Source organism: Nematolebias whitei, chromosome 21, assembly GCF_014905685.2.
Source record: "Nematolebias whitei isolate Nwh7 chromosome 21, NemWhi1, whole genome shotgun sequence".
NCBI lineage: Eukaryota > Metazoa > Chordata > Actinopteri > Cyprinodontiformes > Rivulidae > Nematolebias > Nematolebias whitei.
Window position 1 is genome coordinate 32,405,383 of NC_056518.1, and position 1,171 is coordinate 32,406,553.

Below are 1,171 nucleotides of genomic sequence, written 5' to 3' on the forward strand. Positions count from 1 at the left end.
GGTCAGTTGTACAGATGTTGGTCAGTTGTACAGATGTTGGTCAGTTGTACAGATGTTGAGGTCAGTTGTACAGATGTCGAGGTCAGTTGTACAGATGTCGAGGTCAGTTGTACAGATGTTGGTCAGTTGTACAGATGTTGAGGTAAACTGTGATGGTAGTAGCTGAGAGTCGTACTCTGAGCGCTCCACCTCACAGTCCTGCGTTTCCATCTGAACGCTTCAACGAACGATTCGCTTCAGTTCGATTTATTTCTACACAGAACCTAAAAACACGAGGGGATAATCATTAAGCAGCTTGGTCGTCATGGTGACAGACGAGCAAACATCACGAAGGCCAACAGAGCAGGAGATCAAAGCTGTGGTGGACGGAGATGAAGGGGATTTGTGGCCACAGAGAACACGATCCTCAGGAGGTTCTGGTTCTCTGGTGATGGATAGTCTCACCCTGAGGTGGTCCTGGTTCTGCAGCAGTCTGTGGAGCAGAGCCGGCGTAGCGTCGTCCAGGTGCAGAGACCGGCAGAGGTCCGAGAGCTCCTCCGAGCTCAGAGAGCCGCAGCCGCTCGTGTCGAAACTGTTGAAAACTTCCTGCAGGCGCTCCTCGTAGTGGTCCTGTCCCCGGCCTTCGTCCATCCCGCCGGACAGAACCTGAGAGAGAACAGCCGAAGGTCAGGTCAAACAGACGGAGCTCACAGAGCCCAACATTGAGCTGTACTCACAAACAGAGAGGAAGCATCGCTCCCACAGCACCAGCTCCTAACAGCACCTTCAGCTGACGGTGCTGCTCAGCAGCTGAGCCTGCAGCGGCTCCAGCCTCGTTTAAGGCGGAGGCTTTGGTAAAGCCAATTACTGTGACGAGACGTTCAGGTGCAGCGGAGCTTCAAGCGCTCTGCTCCAGCATCAAGAGGTGGCTTCACTCATTTAGGTACAACCTTGATTTTGAAAAGTGTGGAACAAAAATCTGTAAAACCCGTTCTTTGTTCCGGCAGAGTGCACAGCTGATTGGTCAACACGGGGTCTTAAAAACAGATTCTTAGGAGATGAAGTTAAAAATAAAGGACGTTCATCCTCAGCTTCTACAGCTGCTCTCAAGGAGATCATCGAGCTCTCAACCAGGTGCCCCCTCACCCCCCATCAATCTCAGGGACCCCATTCTCCACAGACAAAAGCTGCC

The 1,171-nt window shown here is 52.1% G+C and overlaps 1 protein-coding gene across 1 annotated transcript in view; it reads right to left on the reverse strand.

Moving 5' to 3' along the window:
* The window catches only part of nin (ninein (GSK3B interacting protein)), a 30,602-nt gene extending 29,963 nt beyond the window's left edge, over positions 1-639 (reverse strand). The window contains exon 1 of the mRNA XM_037694607.1: positions 445-639. Coding sequence (XP_037550535.1) covers positions 445-630 — 186 coding nt within the window. The 5' untranslated portion in view covers positions 631-639. The remainder of the gene's footprint in view (positions 1-444) is intronic.
* Between the last annotated feature and the right edge of the window lie 532 nt (positions 640-1,171).